The following is a 26,489-nucleotide window of genomic DNA, read 5'->3' as shown; positions in this document are numbered from 1 at the left end:
CCTGAGGACTGCATGGGGGGCAGTTTACAGGAGAAAAACAAATTACACTTAAGAAAAGTGCCTTCAAACCATAAAAGACTCTTAACATCAGGCAACAAACTGAGGGTTGCTGGAGGCTGGGGTAACTGCGTGATGGGCATGAAGGAGGGCACTTGATAGAAAGAGCACTGGATGTTATATGCAACTGATGAATCACTAAATTCCACCCCTGAAACAAATACTATAGTGTACGTTAACTAAATTGAATGTAAGTTAAAAATTAAAATTTTAAAAATTAAAAAATCTTAAAATTAAAACATTAAAAATTTTTAAAAATTTAGAAAAGAAAGTGCCTTCAAATCTAGATCCTTTGCATTTGTAATTCACTTCCAAATAACCTGGATCATACCAAGACAGCTTTCCTGGGTATACACCAAGCTTGAAAACTGGGTAAGTTTCTAGCATGTATCTTAACGATCTGAGAAGAGTTAAATATACATTTCTCTCTTTTGCTATGGCAAGGGTGTGGGGTGGGGGGGTCTCCTAAGATGCTTTCCCTCCCATGTGAGTTCTCCGGTGGGCACTGAAGTGGGAGCTATTGTTGAAGTCCTTCCCACACTCCATGCACTTGTAGGGTTTCTCCCCAGTGTGGATCCTCTGGTGAATGATCAGACTAGAGCTCTGGTTAAAACACTTCCCACACTCTCTGCACTTGTAAGGCTTCTCTCCTGTGTGAATCCGCTGATGAGTGATGAGGTTGGAACGATCACGGAAGAACTTCCCACACTCAAGGCATTTGTAGGGCTTCTCTCCTGTGTGCACTCTCTGGTGTGTGACGAGCTTGGAGCGCTCACTGAAGCTCTTCCCACAGTCCACACACTTGTACGGCTTCTCCCCCGTGTGGGTTCGCTGGTGGTTAGCCAGCGTGGAGCTCTTACTGAAGCTTTTCCCACATTCGGCACATTCATATGGTTTCTCTCCTGTATGGATTCTTTGGTGACTGATGAGGGCAGAGCTCTTCGAGAAGGTTCTCCCACAGTCAGAACACTGGTAGAGCTTTTCCCCTGAGTTGGTGCTGTGTGGGCCAGAATTCAAGTTCTTACTAGTGCTCTGAGGCTGTTCAAGAGACGTCTCTTCTGCAGAGCTCCTGCAGTGAGCACTGAAGGATAAGCTTAGGCCCAAGTTTTCCCCAGGCTCACTGTAATGGTCAGGATGGCCTCCCAAGTGGATTCTCTGATGTTTCAGGAGGTTTGAGCTCTGGTTGAAACTTTTCCAACATTCCCCACACTTATAGGGCTTTTCGCCTGTGTGGATTCTCTGATGGGTGACAAGATTGGAGTGATCACTAAAGCTTTTCCCACATTCGAGGCATTTGTAGGGCTTCTCCCCAGTGTGGATTCTCTGATGGGTATTGAGGTTGGAGCGATCACTAAAGCTTTTCCCACATTCAAGGCATTTGTAGGGCTTCTCACCTGTGTGGATCCGCTGGTGGGCAATGAAGTGGGAGCTCCGACTGAAGCTTTTCACACATGTATCGCACTTGTAGGGTTTCTCTGCCAGGTACAGGCCTTGATGGTCGATAAGTTTTTCTAAGTCCTCTTCAGAAGAACATTCTTCCCACTGCTCCTGGGTGTTTCCCCACGGCCCTTCACCTTCCTCTTCATTTTCACTGTCTTGCCCCCAGTCAGGAGGGTGGCAAACATCCTCTCTAGTGCATTTTGATAAGGCTCCAGGCAAATCCTCAAAAATGTCCTGCTCCGAAATCTGGTCTTCATCCTTAGGCCTCATCTCAAACCCTGAAATAGACAGAAATGCAGTTTTCCTTCATTCATTAGTTAACATCTATTTATGGACCTTGTGTTTGTGAATTTAGCGTGAATTTTATCACGTATTTTCTGTTCACATCTTATAAGGCAACTAACATGAAACTAATCAAGTTTTGGGGCATTTGTAAATTTCTGAAGGGCAAAGCAGAGAGTGGAGCCCTGGAACATGGTGACCCCACCGACGGAGTCATGAGGCCCAGGCCACGCGGCCAGTCAGTCTCTGCCCGACTCCCCCATCCCTCTACTCAATACTGAACACCTCCTTCTTCTAGCACATTACAAATAGCCCACATCATGGGAAACTGAATAAACTCTATATTTTCCCAGTTAAATCCCAGTAAAATTAAGACCTGACTGCCTATCTCACTTGGGGGATGACACAAAGCTAGAGACTGAATCATCTGAGCAAATCACAAATGCTTTTCCTATTCATTTCCATTCTCTCTTAGACTTCAGAGACAAACAAGAAATGAGCTGGCCCCCTTGTTCTCCCTGCAAGCTTCTGGATTTTTGTGGGCATCAAATTATTCCCCACTTACCGGTGCCTGGGATATTAGGACACGGGGCTGAAGATTTGATGGCATCTTCATCTGCCATCTCATCCCAGGCCTGCTGGTCACCAGCCTCAGTACTGTTCTGCCCCGACCTAGGGAGATCTGCTGCCTCCCTGAGGGTTCCCATGGCTCTGACCGCAGTCCGCGCCCTCATCAGGGAATCCAGTTCATCATAGAAGGGGCATGTCCCTGGTGGGTGGCTGCTCTTGGCTTTCCGGTAGCTTCGAAGGAGGTTTTTGAATCTGTAGCGACACTGCTCCAGGGTCCGCAGGAAGCCCTGTGCACACAGCCGCTCTGCGATGGCCCGGTACACCTGGCTGTTCTGGTGACAGGTGCGAAGCTTTTCAGAGAATGGGGACTCACTAAGAATGGTCAGGAAGGCCTTGGTCTCCTCGTAGCCCCAGTGCACACCTGCTGTCAGGAGTGAAGAGTTCAGAACTGTGAGGCATAATGAGACATGCCTAGATCATCAGGGTTCACCGTCCCCTGCCCCCACTTCCAAATGTCTAAAATGAACACAGGACCCTTAGAAATCTTCCAGGCACCCAGGGCCCCAGCAAAGACTATACCTTTGCTTCTCAGAGGTAAGCCACGGCCTCCCACTACACCCCACCCCTTCTAAGAGTTTCCATTAACTCTTGAGTCTTAGCTAAAGAGGACTTAGGTGCCACGTTATACCAGGTGACCCCAGCTCCTCTGGCTTCAGTTGGCTGGTGTAGGGAAAGGCCTGAAGCTGGGATCCAAGATACTTTCTCTACATCCATCCCATACACATCCTCTATTTATTTTATGAACTTTCCTCTTAACAAACATGGGAACTGAGAATCCCTAGACATAACTGGACTTCAAATAATCTTGCAATAGCATCCAACGAAGGATGCCCTTTCCTCTTGTGGAGGAATGAAAAGGGGGTGGTCTGTTCTCAGGTCCTCTGTTGGTAAATGATGCAGCCCAGGTGGGCAGCATGGTGGAGGGGGAGAAACCACATAAAACTGGAGGCAGGAGCTCTGGGCTCTGCCCTGCCCCTACCTCACTGTGTATCTTTAGATAACACATTTCATCTCTTGGGCTTCTGTGTTTCCACTTACACAATGATTGTTTCCTGAATGTCATGACTTACAGTCATGACTTCTGTTACATGTTAAATATCTCACTCTGTATCTTTCTTTACTTAAAGGTACTGTCTGTAACCACAGGTTGATGTGCTCATTACACATTAAAATTAAAAGTTCATTCATTTAACACAACAACCTTCCCCATCCTCCTAGGGACATGCTCTGGCAAACACAGCTAAACCTTGAACAACACAGGTCTGAGCTGCAAGGATTTACTAATACACCGATTTGGTTTTTTATGTACAGTACAGCACTGTAAATGTATTTTCTCTTCCTTGTGATTTTAATAACTTTTCTCTAGCTTACATTATTGTAAGAATAGAGCATATAATACATATATAAAATATGTACGATTTACAGTACTGGTAAGGCTTGTGGTCCACAGCACGCGCTATTAGTAGTTAAATTTGGGGGGGGTAGTCAAAAGTTTAATGCGTATTTTCGACAGAGCAGAGGATCAGTACCCTACCCCCTATATTGTTCAAAGGTCAACTGATACTGAATTACCTCTTTAGGATTCCTTAAGGTCTCAAAAGTTTGCTTCCATAGCAAAAACTCATTCTAGGAAACTGATCATAGGAGGCAAGAGTAGGAGTTTAAGGACAACCAAAGGAACTTAACCCCTTACTCCAGGGGCATTGATCTAGACTTGCAATCCAGTCTATGCCCTGAACTCAGGGAGCAGAGGTTGGGCTGGCAGGGGTGTTGGAATCTGGATCCACAACACCCCTTGTTCTTACCAATACGACTCTGGAACAGAGTTGGGCCCCCTGGGATCCTGGGCTCCCGGATGGACTCATCAGGGGCCAGGTCATCACCATCACAGTCTTCTGCCGTTTCCTCAGGCTCCCAGCCCCCTTCCTCCTGCCCATCCATCTCTGCATCGCTATCCCCCAGCCTGGGGAGTGCCACAGCCTCTCCTGGGCCGTCTGTGGCTCTGATGGCCGTCCGTGCCCTCACCAGGGCCTCCAGCTCCTCATAGAAGGGGCACGTCCCTGGTGGGTGGCTGCTCTTGGCTTTCCGGTAATTCCGTAGGAGGTTTTTGACCCTGTAGCGACACTGCTCCAGGGTCCGCAGGAAGCCCCGGGCCCTCAGCCGCTCTGCAATGGCCCGGTACACCTGGCGGTTCTGGTGACAAGTCCGGAGCTTTTCAGAGAAAGGAGACTCACTCAAAATTGCCAGAAAAGTCTTGGTCTCCTCGTAGCCCCAGTGCACACCCGACACCTTCATGTCCTCTGTGTCCCACTGGTATGGTTCCTCCCAGGCCTTTGAGTCTCTCCAGGCCAATGCCTGAGCTGGTCTTGTTTGCTCATTACCTGGGTTATAATCTGCAGTGTTCCTTTTTCCGGAATTTATAAAACTTGGACGCCAAAGTTCTGGTCCTTGCTCTTGCCGGCAGTTGATACTTGGTTTTGAAACTGGAACCCCTAAGAAAGAAGAGAAATGATTAAGTAGAAATGACACACTAAGCAGAGTGCTTGTCCAAAATGCCCCTAAGAGAGATCATTTCCCTGCATGAGACTAATGAGAAATTCCCATGCCAATTCCCCACGCTAACTGACCTGTTTGCTTTGTTCGCTTGCTTTCTTTGTTGGAGTTGTGAAATACATCACACAAAGAATGAGTGTTACTGGTCCACAAATGGGCACGTGGCCTAAACTGGCCCGACCAGAATGAATTTAATGGTCGGAGAAAAAGTTTTCCTCTCCCTTACTCATTCGCCGTGTGTGTATGTCTGTGCGTGCAAGTGTGTGTCTCTTGCTAGGAAACTTGTGAGCCCAACTGACATTGGCCTCTATCTTCTGATTATGACACATGACAGCTCTAGTGCGAGGCAGACACTGAGGACAGCAGAACAGAGAGGAAGGCCCTCGGTCTGCCATGACACTGCTGAGACACTCTGTACCAGGGCTGGAGCGTGCCCTCCGCTCGACTTCCAAAAACGTGAGAAAGTATGTTTCCTTATTTTTTTTAACACTTAGCAGCTATGTGTAAAGGACTGCTGGCCCAACAGCTCCCAGCCCTAACAAAACAGGAAGCCTTTAATTAAAATAAATATTTGAAGAAAACCAGATCAGAAAGAGCTGAGAGCCGCAAGAAACTTTAGCCTTACTTGGTTCAGCATTTCCCAAAGTTTGCTGTGAACACTATCTTACCCAGACATCATGGTTTATCTAAAAAAGGAGTTCTACTATAAAGAAAGGTGCCAACACTTCCCGTGTCTCCCCTTTACTCCCCTAGGAGGCCCAGCTAGCACTGTCTTCCACTTTATCCATCTCTCACGTCTAACCCCTCACACTGACCCCAGGCTCCGCAGGGAAATGGTTTCGTTTTGTGGAGATGCGCCCAGAGACAGAGGCTGGCCATGCGGGCTTCTCACTGTGGTTTAGTGCATCAGTCTCATGGGCTCAGCTCACTGGAGTCTGCCCTTGAGACGTGGACCCTGTTTGCTGCTGAAAGGACTGGGTTCCTGAGACAGCCTAGGAGCACCATGGTGAACAAACTGAAGAAATGAGCCCCGGGAGGGTAGGCTCCCAGAAGCCAGCCTCCATGCAGGCAGACCCCACGTCCCCCACTCCATCCCTGCCACCAGTGCTGGCCACAGAGAGCTGTCTTCTTCCTGTCTCTCAAGTGCCAGACTTCCCAGAGCTATGAGTCTTAAGGGAGAGATGAAACATTCTTCGGGACCTGAGTGTGCCAGAAACCAGACAAGAGCTTCCCAGGAGAGCACTATTTCCTTACCTAGGGGCACACCGCTCCCACACCCGTCTCCTGGGGGGTCCTTGCAGAACTCCTTCTCAGCGTGTTTGCCAGGGCCCAGGGCTTCCTGTGAGATGTACGAGACAAGGACCACAACTGAAATCAGCCTGGGAACCCAAGCAGGCCCCAGGAAAGGTCACAGACACAGGGAGACCATGTGTGAGGCCATCGCTGTAAGAAGCAGCATGACCAAGGAGAAGCCCAGCAGATGGGGGTCGGGGGCAGAGGCTAACACCCTCCAACACACGCCCTCCTGCCGACGGCAGGCCATGGAGAGAGAAGAGGGACGCAGGGGCACAGGCCTAAGAGAAGCCAGGACAGGAAAGGAAGGACAAACAGCAGCTTACCTGCGACTCGGCTGTCGCCTCCCAATCTCCAACACTCCCCATCTTCGGGACAGCAGGGACTCGGGGAGTGAGGACAGCTGAGGAGAAGGAACAGTCTCTGAAACCCATACCCCGGTTCCCCGGAAACACTCCCTCCCAGGTCAAGCTTTCCAAGGGTCACACGGCATGAAACTGAGACCACCCGACCAGCCAGGGCAGATTTCCCCTTTTACTTCCCTTCTGGAGGGTCTGGCTTCGAAGCCACCCTGAGAGATGGGCCATGTGTGAGATGCCAGCCAGACTCCTCTTTGATCACCACCTGACCCAAGCCGACCTGGACGTGCCATGTGACTCGGCTCAGGAGGGCGCGCCGACATCGCCGGGAGCTTCCCCTCCTTGCGCCACGCTGACCCGCCTTCCCTCTCAGCGCGCCCATCAGACACTATTCCTCCCCGTGCCTTCAATTCCTCACATCCCTCCTCCCCGTGCACCCTTCCTTACTTCCTCTAATCTCCTCCCCTTTCCCCTGGGTTCCCTGATTCTCGGTACTCACCACTCTCCTTCAAAGGCTGTGGCACCATCTTGGTGTCTAGATGCTTGGGAAGGTCAGGGCATGAATTCTTCACCCACTGCTTCTGGCACTGTGCCTCGGGCCAGTGATTCGCCGGCTGCAGCTGACAAGGCTGAGATTCCTGCATTGCCGTTAAGGACCTGGCCTCTTCTGCACACAAGTCCAGTTCCTACACACAGAGGGTCAAAATTCCCAATCGTCAGTTCAATAAGGCCAACACTGCTAGGGCAGAGAATGCTCTTTTGAGTACAGCTGTGGTCCAGAGGTTCACAGGCTCTTTTTAAGATCCAAGGATGACTCAAAGTATGACAACAAAGCCATGAAACTGACATTAGTAAACTGACCAGCACTGATGCCACCAAATGACTACTGTTTTGTTCAGCGGGGGAGACCGCATGAGTGTCTCAATGAGGCTGCCACTGTTCCAGACCTTTCTGAATCACAGAGATAAATCATGTCACATGATTTTATGACATTAAAACATAAACTCTAAATATCAAAAACTGGAGATTTCATGTTTAAGGTATCAAGCAAAGATAAAAGTTAACCAGCTATCCGTCAAAAGATAAAAACAGATATAACAATAACTCTAAATATAATTGCCTAAATACTCCTGCTGCAAGGCAAAGAAAATTCAAAAATAAATATAAGAGAAGGGAGAGGCAAACAACTACAGATGGATTTTTTTTTTTTACAGATGGAATTTTAAAATGGCATGAAAGTATGCACTGTTTGAGAGAGGCCCCTCTACTCTTTTTTTTTTTTTCTTTTTTTTCCCCAATTAGAGAGGCCCCTCTACTCTTAAAACAGAAGGAGAAGCAGAGACAAGGCACTGTAACTCAAAGGAAAAACAGAAGTGGCAATTTCAATTTCAATGCAGAAGTTCAGGCAGAAAAGCACCCAGAGACACAGAGCACGTATATAAAATAAGAGGGAAAAATCATAGAGCGGATAGTACCCAACTCAGCATTATCATAAAGCTCATTTCTTATCTGTCCGTTGGTTCCAAGTTCAGAGATGGAGGTGGAGATGTTATTTTCTGGCCCTAAAACCTCAACAATGTAACACTCCTGCTGCCTTATAGAAACTTCAAAAAATGTGTTTCAATGTCTTCAGTAGGTATTTTCAAAACTCAGGTGGTTCAGAAATAGAAACCATGAAGGTCTAGTTAGTGAAAATAGCCCGTCCCCAGCCCCGTACCCATCCCATCTACCCAGTGTCTTCCTTCTCCCCACTCCTCCCCACAGGAAACCACTGCTCTGCATCATCTCAGTTTCTTTATATACAAGCATCTATGAATACAGACTCTTCTTGCTTCCCTATTTCTATATAAAACACAGCAGTTATATACATTGCTCTGAACCTTATTTTTGATTCAAAATAATAATATCCACCTTCATCGACTTACTGAGTCTGAAACAAACCTGTAACTCCAAAAACCTTTGACTGATCTGAAAACTCCAATCTTCTCCCAAAGACAGGGATGTTTATCCTTAAGACATACAGGAATGGGCCCTGAGCCTAAAAAGCCATTCCAGATGAGGCCATCCACCAATGTCCCGTGTGGTTCACAGGAAAAAACATCTGCTCACAACCTTCCTCCATGATTGTTTAAGTAAAAAACAAATCAGCCTCTCTCTGTTACAGCTTCAATCTTACAATCTACGGAGAAATTGTGCGACTAGACCCCATAACAATCCTCCCTGGCAGCCGGAGCTCCTCCAACTACTGACACACGTAAGCAAAGATTCTGATTCCACAGATGGCAACTGTAGACGCAAAAAGGAAGAGATTCAAGTGACAAGGAGAAGGAAAAAGTGCATGGGGTAGGGATCGATAAAGAATCCATCAAAAATGCCTGTGTACCGCACAAAAGCCTACACATGGATGTTTATAGTAGTTTTACTCCTAATTGCCAAAACTCGGAAGCGTGCCCGTCGGTAGGTGAACAGACTGCTGTGTGTTCAGACAATGGAATATTACTGTGCTAAAAAGAAATGAGCTATCAGGCCAGGAAGACACACGGAGGAATTTTAAATGCATACCATTAAGTGAAAGAAGCCAATCTGAAAAGGCTACATATATCCTGTATGATCCCAACTATACGACACCTTGGAAAAGGCAAAACTATGAAGACAGTAGAAAAATCAGTGGTTGCCAGAGGGTTGAGGAAGGAAGGATAAATGCGCAGAACCCAGAGGATTTTCAGGGCAGTGAAACTACCTCATATGATACTATATTGGTAGATATATGTTGTTATACATCTGTCAAAATCCACAGAACGTCCACTCCCAAGAGTGATATCCAATGTAAGCTACAGACTTTGGGTGACAGTAACGTGTCCATGTAAGTTCCCCAATCACAGCACGTGCGGCACTCTGGCAGGGAACGATGGGCCGGTGGGCTGGGGGAACGGGGGCGTGTGAGAAATCTGGGCACTTTCTGCTCAGTTTGGCTGTGAACCTAAAACTGCTCTAAAAAAATAAAGTCTATATATATATTTTTTCTTTTAAATGACTATGCACCTGATGGGGAGAGGGGTTCTGGAAGAGGTGACCACAGAATCAACAAGGCAAAACCCACCCAATAGCAGAGCTGAAATGTCTCTTTAAGGAAAAGTTCTTGGAGGACGTTGCCCAGAGCACCACCTTTTCCCGGCAGTTCTCTCCACGGGACCTAATTAGCTGGAAGGTCTTGGAAAAATTTCCCTTGTGGAAAACGTAACCGAGTCAGGTACCCCACAATGTAATCACAAGTTGTAAGGTCTGTGGGGGCAGGGAGCTCCTTTGCTACTTACCCGTTTTTTTGGACATTTCTAAGTACTCAGGAGCCAGGAGAAAGTTCAAACAAAAATAAAAGTCACATCATAAAGAACGTTCCATTACCTTTTTTTTCTTTTTCCAATTTTAGAAGCAGTTCAATCTCGGCTCAGCTCACAGGAGTATAATCTGAGGACTTTTGGTCTAGTCCAACCCCCTCATTTTACAGATAAAGAGTCATAAAGACCCTGATTTAAATCAATTCTCTCTCTGGGTCTCAAGGTCTTCATCTTTCAGCTCTGAAGTCCTGAGACTTCCATTTGTTTTCTCACTGCCACTTAAGAGGTATAGCTGGTTTCTTTACAAGAAAGAATATGGGACGGTGGACTGGTAAATTCAAATAAGGTACATTCTCTCATACTTAGTCCTGTAACTTCAAATAGGACGCTTTCTGTGTCTTCAAAGGGTTTGTAAAGGAGTCCAAAAAGCTAACTCACAGATCACAAACCTCTCTTCCTCTCTCTCATCTGTGCAAAGCTTTACCTTTTATAGAAAACCCCTGCCATTTGCAAGGGATATTCTCAAACCTATAATTTCCCCCAACAAAGCAGGATTAACTATAACATCACAAAAACCATGTAACAAGGGGAAACAACAGGGTTACATCGAGATGAAGGTTCTGGGCAGCTAGCTCAGCCCGCAGCCGGCTCAAGGACTTTGTTCTACACATGCCAGCTCCAAAAGCAGGATTCAAAAAAAAAAAAAAAAAGTGGTACCAGAGAAAAATTATAAAATGACATCACAGGCCTTCAGTCTCTTGCAAACTGTTGAAACTGTGAATGTTAAATCCACGAGGCTTTCACTTCCCTTATCTCGGCTCTACCACTTAATTAATAGAAATCTAGACAAGTTACTCACCTCTTTGAGCCTCGGTTTACACAGCTAAAAAATGGCGGCAGAACAGCACCTACTTTCTCGGGCTGCTGTACTGAGTAGAGGAGCAATACACAGAGAAAGCAGAGAGCGGGGCCTGACACACAGTGAGCGCTCGGGAAGATGTCAGTTACTAACCTATTTGAGCCCCACGCCTAAAAGGTGTTTTAATACCCGTGGTTTGCAGATGAGGCACCTGTCATGTCGCAGAAAGAACATCGAACTTGGAACCAGAGAATATACGTTGAGGCTCTGGTTCGATTGACTGAGCTCCGCGAGCCTCCTGAGTTTGGGGGCCTTAGTTCCATCTACACAATGAGGATGCGAAGGCTACCTCTGTCCACCCAGACTTCTGCTGTAAAGCACCTCAAGATGTCGTCCCATGTGAAAACTAACACAAATCGCCCACACTGTGAATACGGTCCTGGGAGGCAATCTGGGCAGTGGCTCTGAATGTGGGCTTTAGCATCAGGCTGCCATGCATTCTGGCTCTGTCTGGGGCTCTGAGACCTCAGGCCAACCACCTGTCTGTCCTCTGCCTCAGTTCCCTCATGGGTAAAATCAGGGTAACAGTACCGATCTCATTAAACCGTTGACAGGATTAGATGAGTTAATACACGGAAAGCACCGAGAACAGTGTCGGGTACACAGCAGTGCTCAATAAATGTCGGCTGCTCAGTACCAACAACAATCACAATTATTACCACTGCCTTTGGCAATTATCAAGGTAGTCACAGCCCCGCCGCCTTGCCTGAGCTGCTCCTTCAAGAACAGACTGTTTGCCTCACCCTCTGGCCCGCAGTCCGGACCTCTCGGTGCCAATCCTCCACGAGGGCCACGGCCTCCTCGCCACTCTCAGGGTGGCGCTCCTGCACCCAGGCCTGGACCTCCCTGGGTAAGATCGTCAGGAACTGCTCCAGCACCAGCAGCTCCAGGATCTGCTCTTTGAGGCGGATCTCCGGCCGCAGCCAGTGACAGCAAAGCGCCCAGAGCTGGCTGAAGGCTTCGTGGGGTCCCGCCGCATCCCTGTACCGGAACTGCCTGAAGCGCTGGCGAGAGGCTTCAGGGCCAGGGACAGGGACACGGTCCTCCTGCCGGAGTTTGGATTCTGATCTCCACGAATCCCCCTCCAGTTTCACAATCAGGAGTTCTTCAGGCTCTGGCTGGTGAGAGGCCTGGGTCTGGGATTCTAGGGCCATGGCCATGGTCGGTCCAGGATACCTCGCTTCAGCTGGGCTGTCCTCATTCAACGTCTTCCTGCATCTAAGGCGTGTCCTTCAAGGGGCTCCTAGGAGAGGCAATGCTCCCCAAGGCTCTAAAGGCAGAGAAACAAGGGACAATGTAAGAGGACCCCGTACCTTCCACTGCCTTTGCCTGGGGTTGGCGTGCTGAGAGGAAGAAGCATAAACGGGCACCCAAACCATCAGCCAACGCCTTGGAGGACAGCACAGTATGAAGTCCTCTGGGACATGCTAGAACACTGTACTCTGGCATCATGGCCTTCACCATCTAGCACGCCTACCCTCCTCTACGCAGACCCAAAGTCTGACCTTTCCTCAGGGTGGGTTCCAAACGTCATCCCCTCCATAAGGCCTTTTTTCACAGAACTTCAGCTTTCCCCTAAGGGCGCTCTCCTTGCAAAATCCTTCTCACTCCACATTCCCTCTAGGTCAACCCACCCATCTGGCATTTTTCACCATCCCAAAACTGAGGATTCCCAACGCTCCCACCAAGACCCGCCACCAGACCTCCAGACCCCAAATCCAACCATCTACAGGACATTTCTTCTGGACTGTCTACTAGGCACCTCGAACTCAGTGGGCCACAAACTGAATTCATCTTTGTCTCCTGCAAACCTGTCCTTCCTCTGGAACTCTCCACCCTGCTAAGGCACCTCATTCTTTTTTTTTTTTTTTTTTTAAGATTTTATTTATTTATTTATTTGAGAGAGAGAACGTGCATATACAAGCAGTGGGGCGGGGCAGAGAGAGAAGGAGAAAGAGGCTCCCCACTGAGCAGAGAGCCTGATGCGGGGCTCAATCCCAGGACCCCAGGATCAGAGGTGAAGGCAGATGCTTAACTGACTGAGCCACCCAGATGCCCCAAGGCACCAACCATGCCAGAAAGCTGGTCATCATCTCTCCCCAACATCCCCCACAGCCAATTCATCACCAAGCTGTGCCCTCCTGGACTTCTAGGCATCTACAGCCCAATGCCACCGCTTCATGCCACTGAGTAGCCATGCTTTCGCTGCCTCAGCCTCCTGACTCATGTTCCTGCCTGCTCTCCCCTCACCCCAACCTGGGCTTCTTCACACCACAACCAGACCAGCTCCCAATCTGACGAGGTCACTTCCTGCTAAACACCCTCGAGTGACCTCCCACATCCCTGAGGATCAAGTGCGAACCTTGTCCACATCCACACCTCATCTCTTTGCCACATTCCCGCTGCTCAGGGCGTTCCCGCCGCATGGCTTGCTGCCCGCTGAACCTTCCCATGGGCAACCAGCCGCTTTCTTTGGGAAGTGTTCTCCCTTTCTTCACCAAGCTAGGTCTCAGCTTCTATTGTACTGTTTCCAAGAGGCCCTTCCTACACCCTGAAACAAGATTCAGTCCTTTCTGTGCCACCACCTTCCACGCCACCTACATTTTCCCCATAGTTCTCTTACCCACGAGATCAGAAGCTTCCCAGCACAGTGCTCAGGGCACGCAGGAAGCGCTCAATAAACGGTGAGACAATGGTCAGTGCACACTGGTGACGTGTCATGAAGCAGGGGTTATCATTAATCCCCTTCTGCACACACTAGATTTTTTCTAAATGACCTTCATGCTCATGCCAGAAGGACTTCTCCTCTCCTCTTCATTTCCATCAAGGTCACACGGGCCACATTCCATTTTGTATTACAGAGGTGTGTGCATGTGTGGCCACAGAGAGAAGACAGCCCGAGGACAAGGAATACGGTTTGCCCCTTCCCTCCCCCACCCCCGCGATAAGTGGGGCACAACACCCAGGAGGCTCTCAGGAAATGCTTGTGGAGGGGACATCTGGGGTTGCTTCTTCTACACAATGAAGATGCTGACGACATTCATGCTGGCTTATCTGGAAAAATGAGCTCTTTGTGTCATTCCCAACAAATCCAGATGACACTAAAAACACCCACTCAGAGGAGGCTCTCAGCTACCCACAAGTGAGAATGAGTCAGCTGAACTGAGAATGGGGGGAGCGCTATAGAGACTTTAGGCCATCTGACTGGACTGTCCAGAAACAAGGCAAGGGTGATGCAAAGTAAAGGCTTGTCCCGAAGACCTGCACATACACAAGGATGCTAGGAACACAATTCATGAGCACCTGGCAAGTTCCTCTTTGTCCTTCAGCTTCCAGAATTATCTCTCCACGCCTGTGTTCCCAAAGCAGTTGGCACAGGCCTCTGATAAAGGTGTTCTTCTACAGCCTTGTAGTTCCCTGTTCTGACCTCTGACAGCCCCACTGGACTGTATTAGGGCCAGCATGCCATCTTACCCATTTCTGTATCTACGGTGCCTGATAAACGGCAGGGCCCTTAGCAAGTTTTGTTGCCTTTTATTAAAATAGTAAATCCGGTACATCGAAAGCCTAATGGGCTATGGAAGGGCCATCATTTTTTATAAGCTAAAGAATTAACTTTTCTTGAAATTTCCTTTTTGAACCACAGCCTTAATCATGCACAAGTCCAAAACCATTTGTGTCGCTCTCTCACACAAGGACTCATTCAGCACCAGTCATTTACAGAGTCCTACTATGCACCTGCACTGTACTGGTCGCTGGAGAGCCATCAGTAACTGGGACAGACGGTCTCTACCTCCATGAAAGTTACACTCTCATGAGAGAGACAGTCAATAAGCAAGCAAAGAAGTCTGTGCTCCTGCACCAAGAGAACATTACCACAAAATCGGGAATTAGTAGTTCTGCCAGCCCCAAAGCCCGGGGTAGCAGGTAACAGGGATTTTCTTTTGGAAAGACTGGAAAGTCCCAAAGGTTAGCTTCAAATACAAATCTGAAAGCTATTTCTGCTACTCTCTTAGACAGATAATGACTAGCGGCCTATCCACAGAGGGAGCTTAATACAGTCAGCGAATAGCAGGGTGACTTTACACAGAGCTGACAGAAAAAACAGACAAGGGCATTCAATAGTCCTAAGACGACCAGGAGGATCCAGGCCACGCTGGGATCAGCAACCTCAGAGAGAACTCATCTTCTGAGTGCCCATGAGGCACCAGCGTGCTGCCAAGAGTTCCACCTTCATAATCTCACCGAATCCTCCAGGCAAGTAAGTGAGGTGCCATTGGTGTGTGACCGTACTACAGCGATCTGTAACTAACACACAGGAAACCGCATGCCAACACCAGGAAGAGAAAGCCCGTAATCTAAATGGTGCAGTCAGTTCCATTCACTAGGTGTCTGTTCCAGAATGAACATGACCTTCAGGGATCCCAGGTTGGTCTGAGTTCCCTCCAGCCTTCCTTTCCAGGTTGTGAGCAAACTATGTTTCATACAGCAGGGTCCCCAAACACAGGCCAACTCTTTCATCTGACATTCAAACAAGGAAACCCAGCTGTGCTGGTTAGCTTATCGAAAGACAGTGTGTTGGTTTCTAAATGGCTCCTTGCCAGAGGATTTTCAAGCTGACTGTGATTTCCGGCTAAATGTGATTTCCACCTTCAGTACTGCCTTTAGGATATAATTATCCTGTAACGTTTGAGTCCATATCCTCAACTGAGGAACTGAGCTTCTATGAAGACTCACTTAAGGTCACACAACTAGCAAGCGGCAGAGTTGGGACTCAGCCAAGATTCATTCTTTCCACTCATTTTTCTTAAATGCACCATCCAGCATCCTCTAGGTATGCCAATCATCCAAGCTCCTGAGAAGATGGTATGAGAGTAGAAAGAACATTAAGGTAGGAGGGAGCAAATCAGGGTTCCAATTCCACTCCTGCCATTATTAGCTGTGTGACTTTGGATACGTCATGTGGCCTCTGCAGCTTACAGCTTGACCCTTCTCAGTGCTTGCCCCCAATTAGTATGATGGGAGCAGAGTGAAGGGACAGGAAGACTAGAATCAGTGGTTACACATTTAAATGGCTACAGGGGCCAGGCAATGTAAATGGGTCCATGAGTAGAGAGGGGGCTATGGCTAACTACGGAGCAGTAGAGAGAACACTGGACTAGTTCCCAGGCCTTCTATTTTTTCCAACAGAAGCTAACTCTGGATTTTTAAATACTGGAAACCAACTCAAAATTGTTTGAAACACCAGGACTAAATAGAGGATGATGATGGGCTTCTTTTAGCATGGGCTGTCGTCACTTTACCATCTTTCAGCTAAATGATCTCAAAGGTCTCTCCAATATCCCAGAAGACCTAGAAAGGGTACAGATTCTCCCTAAGCAATGAGGGATCAGTGTTGACTGGGGCAGGATCCCTTTACAAACACAGGGAAGCTGAGTAGCATTCTGGCTCCTCGGGTGTTGAGTGTGGATGTGGACATAAGGAACACACCCACTGAACAGTGGGTTGGTAAGGGATCTGCCCCAATCCCATAGCAAAAGCCAAGACTGGTCTGTGACCTCCAAAGAAGAAACTAGGAGTCCCCAAAGGCTGTCAAGCTTACTGGGCTGATGGTCCACGCTACTGCTTAAAGTAACTTGACCTCACATTTAAGGGCTTAAACCAGGGAGAGGAAATGGGCTTCACATAAAGCACCAATTTCAGTCAACTGCATTAAGGACCTTGAAACCCGTGTCAGTATGTGTTGTCACCAATTAGCTATGACCACCAGACACAGGAAGAAGTGGCAGCACACATTCTACATATTTGCCACCCCTGGCTTAAACTCCCATAGGTAATGAATCAGCGCCCAGCAAAGACAGCCCTGACAGGCAGAAAACGAAAAGCTCATGCCCTAGAAATCCACGGGAAATAGCACTCTTCAAGACTGGTATAGCAAAGCTCACCCTAGACTGTCATTATTCACACATGCATCATGTAGTCAAGTATTTATGACCCTGGGCTGGACAATGAGGAAATGGAGGGGACTAGGAAACTGTCCCTGTCCTGGAGATGTTTACGGTCAAGTGGAGGAAACAAAAAGAAAAAAAAGAAAAAGTCACAGATAATTATGATCAAATGTGGTAAATGCAGTAAAAGATCTATGGGAACTGGGGTCGAGGGGTGACTTAATCTGTTTAAGGGAAGAGAATAAAGTAACATTCAAGTTGGCTCCTGGAAGGACGGTTCTCTTGGCAGACAATGGGGTGAGAAAGTGTTCTCTAAGCTGACAGAACAGCACACATAAGGTGGAAAACCAAACAGCCTCTCCAAGAGATGGGGAAAACCAAACAGTCCTGGAGCATGGGGAGCCTGGGGTGAGGCTGCAGAGAGTTCATGAAGAGTCTTCACTATCAGGTTAGGTGTCTGGACTTAATTCTACAGGCAATGGGAGCCAAGAAGGTTTTTAAGCAGAGGGCACAACCAGATTTGTAGGTTAAACAGATGACGCTACTACAACGTGTCAGTCCAGGTTGGGGAGGTGAAGAGGTGGGAGGCTTCAGCAAAAACCCTGACCAGAAAGGGGCAGATTCAGGACACATTAAGGAAACAAGAGGGATCTGAAGATCCTGGATGTGGAAGAACACAAAAGGAATCAGAGGGTGCCAGGCTAAAGTGGACGATCGTGCCACTCACTTCCATTAGGCGAAGGAAAGGGGGCGCTGGCTTGGGGCCAAACACAATAGCCAGTCCCACCTGCTGCGTGCCAGAAGTCACAACCGTTAAAGGAAGTGTAAGGTGGTATCAAATCTGCTATGTTTGTCGAGGCGGTCAGGTAGAGGCTGGAGCACAATTTTTAAGGTTGGGCTTCAAGCTCAGGCCCTTTTCTCTTCACTTCTTGCCAGGGCCTGAGAACCCTCTATCCCTCCCTCTGTGGTCTCCAGACCCTTCTAGGACTCTCCCACCTCCAGAACCTCTCTCGGTCTCCTCACCTAGAGACCTTTCCACGACCCTCCTCACTCCCCCGGCCTTCTATGTCCCCGCTCATCCCCGACCCCACTGTGACCCTTCCCATCTCCAGACGCTTCATCCTCTGGCCGCCCCTCACCCCCACCCCCACAGAAAAGCTTCTTTCTCTCTTCTCACCTTCCCTGGCCCCCTGGGACACCACCACCACCTAAGCCTCCAACCCAGAGCCTGAGTCTCAGCTACCCCCGCCCCGCCACCCGGACTCACCCACCGAGACACCCACTTCATAACAGGGCGGAAGTGCTCCAGGCTTCGCGCACGGAACGCTGGGACGCGGAGTCCGAACCGCGCCACGGGAATGGAGCGTCAGAGACTACAACTCCCAGAAGGAACCGCGCGAGCGCCGGAACAAATCGGAAAAGGGTCTAAAATCGTGGGGGCGGAGCCTGAAGCGACTCCAGTCCTTTCCACAGGCTCCGAGATATTGGCATCGCCCAGTGGGCGAACACCCAAGGCGAAGGGGCGGGGCCTGCTGCAGGAAAAATACGGGAGCTGGGGGCCGGGAGAGGTCACAGGAGAAACTGGGAGAAGTAAAGAGAGAGAGTGACCGGTAGACCGGAGAGAGTTGGGTAATTGTAGGTTCAATTTCCAGCTCACAGTTAAGCCACGTGATTTTGGCTCGGTGGTGAACCTCGCGTTCTTCACCTGTAAAGTGAGGATAATAGCATCCGTTCGCCGGGTTTTTGTGAGGTTTCCATGAGATAATACAACTAAGATGATTAAACCAGGGCCCGGGTCCTAATAATACACAGCGAATGTTAGCTATTATTATGTAAATCAGGACAGAGCTTGGCACTAAGTGGGTGTTGGAAAAAATGTTAGTCATTATTTGAATAATGATAATCAGAATAATTTCAATATAAATGCAGTTGCTTTGTACCATTATGAATACTTCGTGATATGAGCAGTCTAATATGGGGTTGAACACGTGGGTTTTGCAGTCAGGCATGGCTCCAAATCCCAGCCCAACTGTGTGGCCTCGAATGTATTACCGCGTGTCTTTTGTGTTAGGTTTTCGCATAAAATACATCGCAGGCTGTTGTGAAGATGAAATTGAGGTAATGTAGGTAAAGCAAAGTCTCTAGAATCAAGCTACTTGCGTCTGAAACGTCTTTCAAATACAGGTTGTAAGCTTTGCCACTCACTAGTTTGTAAAACCTCAGGCAAATGACTCAACTGCTTTGTGCCTCAGTTTCCTTGTTTGTAAAATGGGAATTATCATAACGGCATCTACCTAATCGTTTGTGAGAGGAATAAATGGGGGAAAGTTTGTGAAGGACTTGGCACATGCCAGTCAGAAGGAGTTTAATAATCATTAGCTATTACTATTTTTACTAATGGGTATGAGACTTTGGGGAAAGTAATAGTACCTAGCAATATGGCAAGTGCTCAGCTCATGTTAGGGGAATTCTGTATTTTAGTTTTAAAGGTCCAGTTTCCCCTCATGTTCAAAGTGAAACATGTTCCAACTTACTCATCGTTGAGAACTCACATGACTGTGCTCAGTGAACCTAATGGCGACCTCTATACCACTCCTTGCTGTTGAAGTCTTACAAAAGCCCCATGATGCTGGTACTATTACAAGGAGGAAATGGGGGCTTACACAGATGAAGTGACTTGCTCAAGATCAGATGGTAAATGTCAGGCTGGAATTTGAACTACTGGCCTTGACTCCAAAGGTTTCTTCTGGGCTCCACACTGCATCGGGAAAAGACCATGGTTGCAGTAGGGTGGGGGATAAGTAGAGAAAGAGAGACCGTGTATCAGACATTTGAGAGAGTGTCAGGATCTGAAGCTGGAAGGGCAGATCTGCGGTTCAGACGATGGTCACTTCAGGACCATCTGCGGGGGGGAAAAAGGCCTGTGGTGAGGTTGTACACCGAGAGAAAAACAGCATTCCAACACAAGAGGGCGCCCCTCACCCTAAAGCCAGCCCAGAATTGCTTGATGGTTTCCATTAGCTTTTTTTCTAATTAAAACCTGGCATTTTACAAAGGAGGAACACTAAGGCCCTAAGAGGCCACGTGCCCTGCCCGGGTTCACATAGAAATAATCAGCAGCCTGAACCAGACCCCAGTTCGTGGCATCACCATCCACCAAGATTTTTTTCTCACCACCGTTGTCTACAAGACCCCTTTGTACTGGGCCAGCACTAGGCTCTAAGGATGCAGAGATGAATCAGACTGGTTATTGTCCCCAGGACCTGACCTTCAAACTTTCCAGATCGAATTTCCTATTAGTAAATTAGTAATGCTTCCTATTAGTAAAATAGTTTTGAACACACACTCCCAGCATATATGTATTTATTTACTTATAAATGATACACATACATGTAGTACATATGTAATTACACAGAAAGCTTACCTTTATTGAACACTTATAATGCATTGCTGTCCTGCTCCCAGTGCTGTATACGTATTCATTCACTTTACCCTCACAAAACCCTATGAGCAAGAGTGTGATACGATCCCATATTACAGAAGAGGAAACTGAGGAACAGAGGTTAAGTAACATAAAATCATATGTCTAAAAAGCAGGCAATCCAGCTTCAGAATAAAATGAGATTGAAAAACAGAAATATAAGTATTAACATTTTTTTTCTTAACCCCTGTGAGTTATCTTGTGCACACCTCTTTGAAAACCAGTGCTTGAGGGGCCCCAGACCTGTGCAGATGAGTACAGTGTGATCACTACTTTGAGAAGGGGAAGTGCAGGAAGCTATGGGACCCAGAGGCAGCAGCTTACCTAGCCTGGGAGGTCGGGAATGCCTTCTGGAAAAAGTGGTACCTAAGCGAAATCTTAAAAGATATGTAGTAGTTTCCCCAGAGGAGGGAAATTGTGTTTCTGGGCAAAGGAGCAGTGCATGCAAAGGCCCAGCGGCAAGAGCACATGGTGTTCTGGGAGCTCCAAGTAGTTCAGCATTGCTGGACACTGAGTGCCAAGGGGGTGGATTTCTCCTCCCAGTGTTGTACTGGGCCTCAAATAAGACCATAGGTATGACCATGCCTTTGTGTCTTTGCTGAGGGAACAGGCAATCAGTTTGCTCCCTCCTGGGCAGCATCCCAGTTTTTCAGTCCTCAGCTGCCAATTCCTCTATACCCAGATGGCAAAAGGGGCCCCTCTACCCCTTGAAGATCTGATTGAACTTGGCCTAGACTCCATTCCACAGCTGAGCACTACTCACAGCCCTCCATCCTTCCCCAAAGCATCCATGAATTTCCAACTTCATTTCCTCTGAGCTACAGTTTCCATGACCGCAGCCCCTTTGCCTCCTCCCTCGTATGGATTTCCACCAAAAACAAAAAGTCCAATTAAGTCAAGCATTTCATGGATTTAGTAAATTTACTAAGGATTTGGAGATCTTGAGATCACATCGCATACCGCACGGCCACCTGCCAGCTCCCAGTTTTCTCATTCCAAGACTCATCCAGAACCTTCCCAAAGCCTGTGTTCCCAAAATCACAAGCTGATCCTCCCAACATATGCAGCACCCCCACCTCCCACCAGAAGTTGGGTTCGGTCTCATGCACCCACCCATACCCACTATCTCCCTGCCAGGCTGGCTTGCTTTTCCTATCCCCTCCTCCAATATACACACACCCACTCTAGCCCAACCCAGGCTGCCCTAACCTGCTCCCCAGCCAAGCCCAGAAGCCTTCCCTCCTTTCATCCTCCCTGGACCACACACAGAAGTCCCCTCTGCAGAGCTGCCAGGCCAGTCCACAGTAGCCAGGGAGGTGGTGGTGGGAGACAGGCTCCAGGAAGACCAGCAGCAGCGCTGGGGGGTGGGGGAGCTGCCAGCTGGAGGAAGGTAACCAGGTGGCGCTCCAAGAGGCCACGTGGGGTATGCAGGAGCTGGTAACTCAGCACGGAGTGGGGCCCAGCTGCTTGCCACGTTATCAGCCACATTGTCAACCACATCCTTTCCCGTCTCACCATCTCTCTTGGACACGCAGCCCTGGTCTTGCTGGGATGCAAACACAATATAGAGGAACCTCTTACCCTCACTCTTCCAACCCCTGGACCCACCAGCCAGGCCCTGAACAAGGCTGGAGATGGAGAATCTAGGACATTCTGGCTTCGTGTAGGAGGAGCTAAGAGATCAGCAAAAGCTCCAGGCAGAGCGACCCCAAAAGAGTTCCAACCCCAAAGTTTTAGGACAGTGGCTCCAGAAAAAGGAGAAAAGGGGATTTTTGGGGGGGTGGCCCCCAGGTTCTGGCCAGCACAGCTGGTGTGATACAATATGCACGCATGTTCTGGGGGATCCACTCAAGCCAGGGTCCCACCAGGCACTGGCACACGGGCAGGCCAAGGAAGCACCCAGAATATACACATACTGGGGTATCTGAGGACTGTGCTCTTGGAGGTTGCCATCCAGCACGAGGCCTGTCTCTCAGCCCAGCACCAGACCTGGAGAATGCCCGGGTTCCGGAAAGCAGCAACAGTGTCTCCGTCTGGCCCCACTTTGACCAGATGCATTAGCTCAAGCCTGGGTACCTCACCTACCAACTCCTCAAGACACCGTGGGAAGGACCAGACTCAGGACGCCAGGGCCGGCAGTTTCGGCTCCCATAGACTGGGCGGACCCATGACGCAGCAGGCCCCGGGCTGTGCCAGTCCACCCAGACCACAGATACTGGAGCCTGGCGAGCTGCCAGAGGAAGAAGTTAGAGGAACCTGGGAGCACAGGGACTTCAAGTATGGCCAAGCAGAGAGAGTTGGCCAAGGGCAGGGAAGATCTTGGCAACATTCCGGGTTCCTAGCTGCAGTGCCTCGCCTTTGAGAATCAGGGTTTGCAAGAGTGAAAAGACAAGAGAAGCCAGCTTCGAAAACTTCCTGTCTGGGACCACACAGTGCTCCAAGCTGGTCAGCCTCTTGGGCAGGGACAACTCTACCCAAGGAGGACCAGAGGGGAACTATGATCGCAAGATGTGCAGACTCTCTGGGCCCTGGAAGTCCAAGGCCAGACTCAGCAGCATGAGGGTATCAAGCAGGTTTAGGGGAATCAGTGTGCCCAGGGGAGCTAACCAGCCCTGGCTTGGGGCTGCCGGTGAATTCTGGCCAAGTCTGATATCTCCCATCTCCTTAGGCCCTGGAATACTTTCTCCCCCAGACAATCAGCCAGCTTCCCTGAAGTAGCAGCTTCCCAGGAGAAAGCGGCTAGGGGTGGGGTATGCATCCAACTTTTGTACATTTCCAGGGTCCTGTTTCATTCGTGCACAGCATGGCACCCACCATTGGTTGCCACTCGGGTTCAGTCTCCGAAGCCTGGGCGTGGCAGCCAGGAAACCTAGTTAGATAGCGTTAAACCCGCTTAAACCACTCTTAAGACCCAAACCCTTCAGGTTATGGCAGGAAGCCAGGGCCTCCGGAGCTGTGTGCCCCATGAGATTGGAGCCCAAATTCAGCTCCTGTAACTCAAAATGGGCAGCGGCCCAGCAGGTAGTTCGGCCGTGTTGGTGTTTATCACAGATAGGGTGTCTCGTCTCAGCAGCCCCAGTCCTACCACTGCAAGCTGCCTCCATCTTTGTCGATCCAGACACTGAGTCCCCAGGTGGAGGTCCCGAAGGGTCCCAGGACTGGCCATTTTCAGCCAGCTGGTGAAAGACAGGTCCAATATGTCCAAGATCCAAGCATCGCGAGAGGAGGGGCCAAGTACCAGATCTGGGAAGATGTCAGCCAGCTCCCCCACATTCTGAAAGCCACTCTACTTGGCAGCCAGCTGCATAGACTGGAAGGCAACTGAACACCCAAGTTCTCATGTAGACAGGGGCCTAAGAAAACAAGGTGCTGGAGGAAGCTCAGGTTGCCCAAGGTGTCAGGGGTAGAAAGAAGGAATAAGTTCGGGGGGCCAGTGAAAAGGCTGCTGCAGTTGCCCCAAGCCCCCAAGAGCTCCTGGTAGAAGCTAGGTGAGATGAAGACTCTGTCCCAGGACCTGAACTCTGGGAAGTGGCAGAAGGCGTCCGGGTATGGGACAGAAGTGAAACCAGTGAGACAGAGTCCCTCCATGCTCTGTGGCACAGCCTCCAAGGCATTGTGACAGGTTGGTCACCCAGGAGCCTGCTGCAAGGAGGGGCAGGCTGGAGTCCAAGGGACAGATCAGGAAGAAGCAGGAAAGCAGAGGCGGCCAGGAGCCTTCCATCACAGGCAGCTGGATCAGTCCATCCCGCAGTCAGAGGAAGGGACAGGAGTGCTCACCCATCTCAGCACCGAGCCTGGTCTGCAGAGAGGCAGAATCAAGACCCCACTCTCTGCCCTCCTCCTTTTTCTAGAGGGGATCCCAGACCCCACCCTCTCCCTCCACACAGACACATCCAGTAGTCACAGCTCTAACAGGGTACACAGCCTCCAGGGGACCCAGGAGGCTCTGGAAGCAAGGTCAGAGGGCTCCAATGCTTCCAAACCTCAGAACTACTGGAGGGGTGGGACCAGCTTCAGAGATGCTTAGAGCCCAGGATCCAAGGGTCGGGGAAAGGCAGAAGTACACTCGTGGGAGGGGACAACCTGCTCTCTCTTTTCTGCTGTGAACAAGCAAGCAGTGTTTCTGAGCACAGGATTTGGGGCTGGAGGTCCAGGATCCCACTCTGCCATTGTCCTTCAGCTCGGAGCATGTCAATACCCTGAACTTGAGTTTCCTCCTCAGCATGCCAGGTGTCCTGTTATCTGCTTCCCGGGATTGCAGCGGATGGCATATGGCTGGCAGAACGGGGTTTCGTTCTTCAATAGTCCCTTCTACTACTTCCTCTCCTTTCTCTAATGGAAAGGAAATTCTGAGTAAATCAGGATTTTTTAAAAGATTTATTTATTTATTTAAGAGAAAGTTGGGGGTGGGTGGAGGGGGAGGGAGAGAGAGTCATAAGCACACTCTGCGCTGAGCATGGAACCTGACATGGGGCTCAGTCTCATGAGTGACTTGGAGATCACGACCTGAGCCGAAACCAAGAGACAGCCGCTTAACGGACTGTGCCACCAGGCACCCCAAGTAAATCAGGATTTTATTTTTTTTTAAGATTTTATTTATTTATTTGACAGAGAGAGATCACAAGCAGACAGAGAGGCAGGCGGAGAGAGAGGAGGAAGCAGGCCCCCTGCTGAGCAGAGAGCCGGATACGGGGCTTGATCCCAGGACCCTGAGATCATGATCTGAGCCTAAGGCAGCGGCTTAACCCACTGAGCCACCCAGGCGCCCCTAAATCAGGATTTTAAATGCAGGTGTTTTACAGGCAAAATAATACACCAAAATGATGCCTTCATAAACATCTTGTAATGCTCCATGTGGAAGATCCCCAAAAGCCCAAGATTTATCCAAGAAGACTATAGGGGTCCATTCCTGTCCTTCCATACTGGGGTTAGGAAGAACGGTCTTCAAGGCCTTGACCTTGATGTGCACTACCAAGATGAAGTCGGGACAGCAGGGGAGAGCCGAAAAAGAAAACGGAGCTTTATGATGATCTCAAACAATGCAGTAAACTACTCAATAGAACTCAATCTGATCACGATTTATAAAAAATAATAAACTCAGAGAGAAGAAAAATGCCTTGACTTCTAAAAGGATATTTACCCAGATCCATAATACATATAATTCTTAACAGTGAACCATCTGTTGCATTCAACTTAAAGCCAGGAATGAGACAACTATGATTACTTGCGTTCAACATGTTAACAGAGGCCTTAGCCAGGAGAATAAGAAAGAAAAAGAACAAATGAAATTTATAAAATCATAAGTATCTTAAGAAACAAAAGGGTCACCATATATAAGATGATGTGATTGCCTACTTAGGAATTCCAAGAATTTCTAGGAACAAAGTACTAAAACTAAAGAATGTTCAACAAGGGTACTAGATACTAGATACCTAAAAAAATAAAAACAACAACAACAACAACAAAAAAAAACTTTCTAATACACCAGTGCACTACTGAGAGTCTCAACAGGAAACAGCACATTCAAATTGCAGTTTTTCTGAGGGGTTTGTGTGTCAAGAGACTAATCACAAGCCAGTTAGCAGGGCTTCATGGTACCAAGAGGGGTAGCGTGGGACCCAGAGCTGGCAAACACAGGAGTTGTCCTCACACCGAGAACTGAAGGTGATTAAATTTCATCAGATCTAAGATGCTCATTTTTTCATATTTTTAACACTTTTGAAACAGGGCTGTGTCTTACAGTTAATGACATCTTGCTATTGCTGGTAACCAGACAATGTTGATGATATGGTGACTATTGCCTGTGCATATTACATACTTGATCATAGCCGTTCATATTACTAACACTGCAACTGAGTCATGGACATCGTTGATACTACCCATTCTAGTTTGGTTGTGTTTCACTTTTTTTTTTCAAGATTTTATTTATTTATTCATGAGAGACAGAGAAAGAGAGAGAAACAGAGGTGGAAGGAGAAGCAGGCTCCCTGCTGAGCAAGGAGCCCCATGCAGGACTAGAACCCAGGACTCTGGGATCATGACGTGAGCTGAAGGTGGATGTTTAACTGACTGAGCTACCCAGGCGAAGGTGGGTGTTTAACTGACTGAGCTACCCTGGGTGTGCTTTACAATATCTTCAGAAATATTACACTGTAATTCCACATTGAAATGAAGCGTTATCGTAGCTGTAAG

General features: G+C 48.6%; 1 protein-coding gene across 5 annotated transcripts; it reads right to left on the bottom strand.

The window, feature by feature from the left end:
• Nucleotides 1-430: 430 nt before the first annotated feature.
• Nucleotides 431-18,135, bottom strand: ZSCAN20 (zinc finger and SCAN domain containing 20). Of its 5 annotated transcripts, none has more exons than XM_044237748.1 (8): nucleotides 18,084-18,135; nucleotides 11,612-12,138; nucleotides 7,114-7,300; nucleotides 6,582-6,658; nucleotides 6,217-6,301; nucleotides 4,215-4,901; nucleotides 2,345-2,773; nucleotides 431-1,775 (listed from the first exon to the last, which is right to left on the bottom strand). In XM_044237748.1, exons 2-8 carry the CDS (start codon nucleotides 12,026-12,028, stop codon nucleotides 523-525), a joined length of 3,135 nt encoding a protein of 1,044 aa, XP_044093683.1. In that variant the 5' UTR covers nucleotides 12,029-12,138; nucleotides 18,084-18,135; the 3' UTR covers nucleotides 431-522. The 5 variants fall into 5 exon arrangements, with proteins under 5 accessions (XP_044093683.1, XP_044093684.1, XP_044093686.1 ...); XM_044237749.1 differs by having other exon boundaries at nucleotides 2,345-2,770; XM_044237751.1 differs by having other exon boundaries at nucleotides 4,791-4,901.
• Nucleotides 18,136-26,489: the final 8,354 nt, after the last annotated feature.

Source organism: Neovison vison, chromosome 2 (assembly GCF_020171115.1).
Source record: "Neovison vison isolate M4711 chromosome 2, ASM_NN_V1, whole genome shotgun sequence".
Classification (NCBI taxonomy): domain Eukaryota; kingdom Metazoa; phylum Chordata; class Mammalia; order Carnivora; family Mustelidae; genus Neogale; species Neogale vison.
This window is presented reverse-complemented; position numbering and strand designations above follow the sequence as displayed.